The sequence below is a fragment of the Humulus lupulus genome, chromosome 3 (assembly GCF_963169125.1).
Source record: "Humulus lupulus chromosome 3, drHumLupu1.1, whole genome shotgun sequence".
NCBI lineage: Eukaryota > Viridiplantae > Streptophyta > Magnoliopsida > Rosales > Cannabaceae > Humulus > Humulus lupulus.
The window spans coordinates 53,554,088-53,555,719 of NC_084795.1; the positions used below are offsets into that span (position 1 = coordinate 53,554,088).

Sequence of the window (1,632 nt, forward strand, 5' to 3'; positions counted from 1 at the left end):
ACCCTAAGGCCTAGAACCTTCCACAATCGTCCAGGACCAGGGCTGAGGCTACATCCAATCCATTTCCCTCATTTTTATAACACCGCACCGATCAACTTTCCTAGCCTTCACTTGGTAATTCTCGCATCAGGCTAATTCAAAACCCTAATTCAGTCTGACTTCAGAGGCTCCCGAGTAAGGTAGAAATGGCTTCGAAGCGTCTCCTTCCAACCCTCAACCGCGTTCTGATCGAGAAAATCGCCCAGCCTTCCAAAACCAACGCCGGAATTCTTCTTCCCGAGTCCTCCACCAAGGTGATTATTATTATTATATTTAAAAAAAACAAATGTGATGTGTAAATTGAGATCTAATGGTGGTAATTTGATTTTAATTTTGTTTTTTAAATTCTGAAATGGACCGTTTGTTTCAGCTCAACTCCGGAAAAGTGGTTGCTGTTGGACCGGGAGCACGGGATAGATCTGGGAATGTGATTCCGGTGGCTGTGAAAGAAGGGGAGACTGTTCTTTTGCCTGATTATGGGGGCACCCAAGTTAAGCTCGGCGAGAAAGAGTACGTCCTTATGCCGATTACACTTTAATATATACATATACATGTACACACACACATATATATATAGATTTATTTACTGGGTTTTAAAATATTGTTTTTGGGTTTCGGTTTATGCAGGTTCTTCTTATACAGGGATGAGGACATCTTGGGAATCTTACACGAGTAAGATTGCTTCTTGTTTTGTTTTTTTAAGATCTTTCCATGGAGTGATGTAATGGGGTTGAGAGCCATTTTTAAATTGACAAATTTTATGTACTGAAAGTTTTTTAAGAAATGAAAGTAATAACTTTTTATATTTGGATTCCAAAGATTGGATGTGAAATGTAGAATCTGACTTTGAGAAAATATAGTCTGTCAAATAAATCTCTATTCTAATTATTTTTATGTTTAAGTTGTTAGATTGAAACATCCTAAATTGTGTTGATTATTATAAATTTATATGAATCTATTATTGGTAATTGAGGGTTAATTGGATTTTCTTCTCGTTAGTGTGTAATTGTTTAGTGTTATGCTTTATTTTTAATTGGCTCAGCCAGCATACATTACAGTTAGGAGGAGGGTAATTGTCGAAAATGACCACATTAGTAAAGTGAATTTGGCAAAATAACTTGTGATTAGTGTAAATGATAATATGTACGGTTATTTGTCTTGCAAATAATTTTATTATTTTATTTTTTGAAAAGGAAATTTTATAAACTTAAGTTACCTAACAAAGAGATTAAACCGGAAATGGCATATCTATATGAAGGACAGAAAGTGCACCAGGAGAAGCCTTAAAACCATCTAGCTGAAGCTCTTACTTTAAGAGCTAATTTAGGAAAGAAGTGAGCAGCAGACTTGTTGGCCACTCTATTAGTGTAGTTAAAACCAACAAAGCCATCACAGGATAGACAGAACTAATCTTATGACACAAACTAAGGGTGTTCAAAATTGACTAAATCCAATTTTCACGATTTAACCCAATTTAATTCGTAAAATGTAGGCATCCACACCTGTGAATTAAAAAATCGAGGATATACTCTTTCCTGTATGTAATTACTTGGTCTCGTGTGTTTTTGTAAGTATGGTTTTGGTACTTATATT

At 35.3% G+C, this 1,632-nt stretch overlaps 1 protein-coding gene across 1 annotated transcript; it reads left to right on the top strand.

Annotated features, from left to right (window-relative positions):
- On the top strand, positions 1 to 927 carry LOC133822707 (10 kDa chaperonin, mitochondrial-like). The gene is made up of 3 exons (XM_062255139.1): positions 1 to 293; positions 410 to 549; positions 667 to 927. Exons 1-3 carry the CDS (start codon positions 186 to 188, stop codon positions 713 to 715), a joined length of 297 nt encoding a protein of 98 aa, XP_062111123.1. The 5' UTR covers positions 1 to 185; the 3' UTR covers positions 716 to 927.
- The last annotated feature ends 705 nt before the right edge of the window (positions 928 to 1,632 follow it).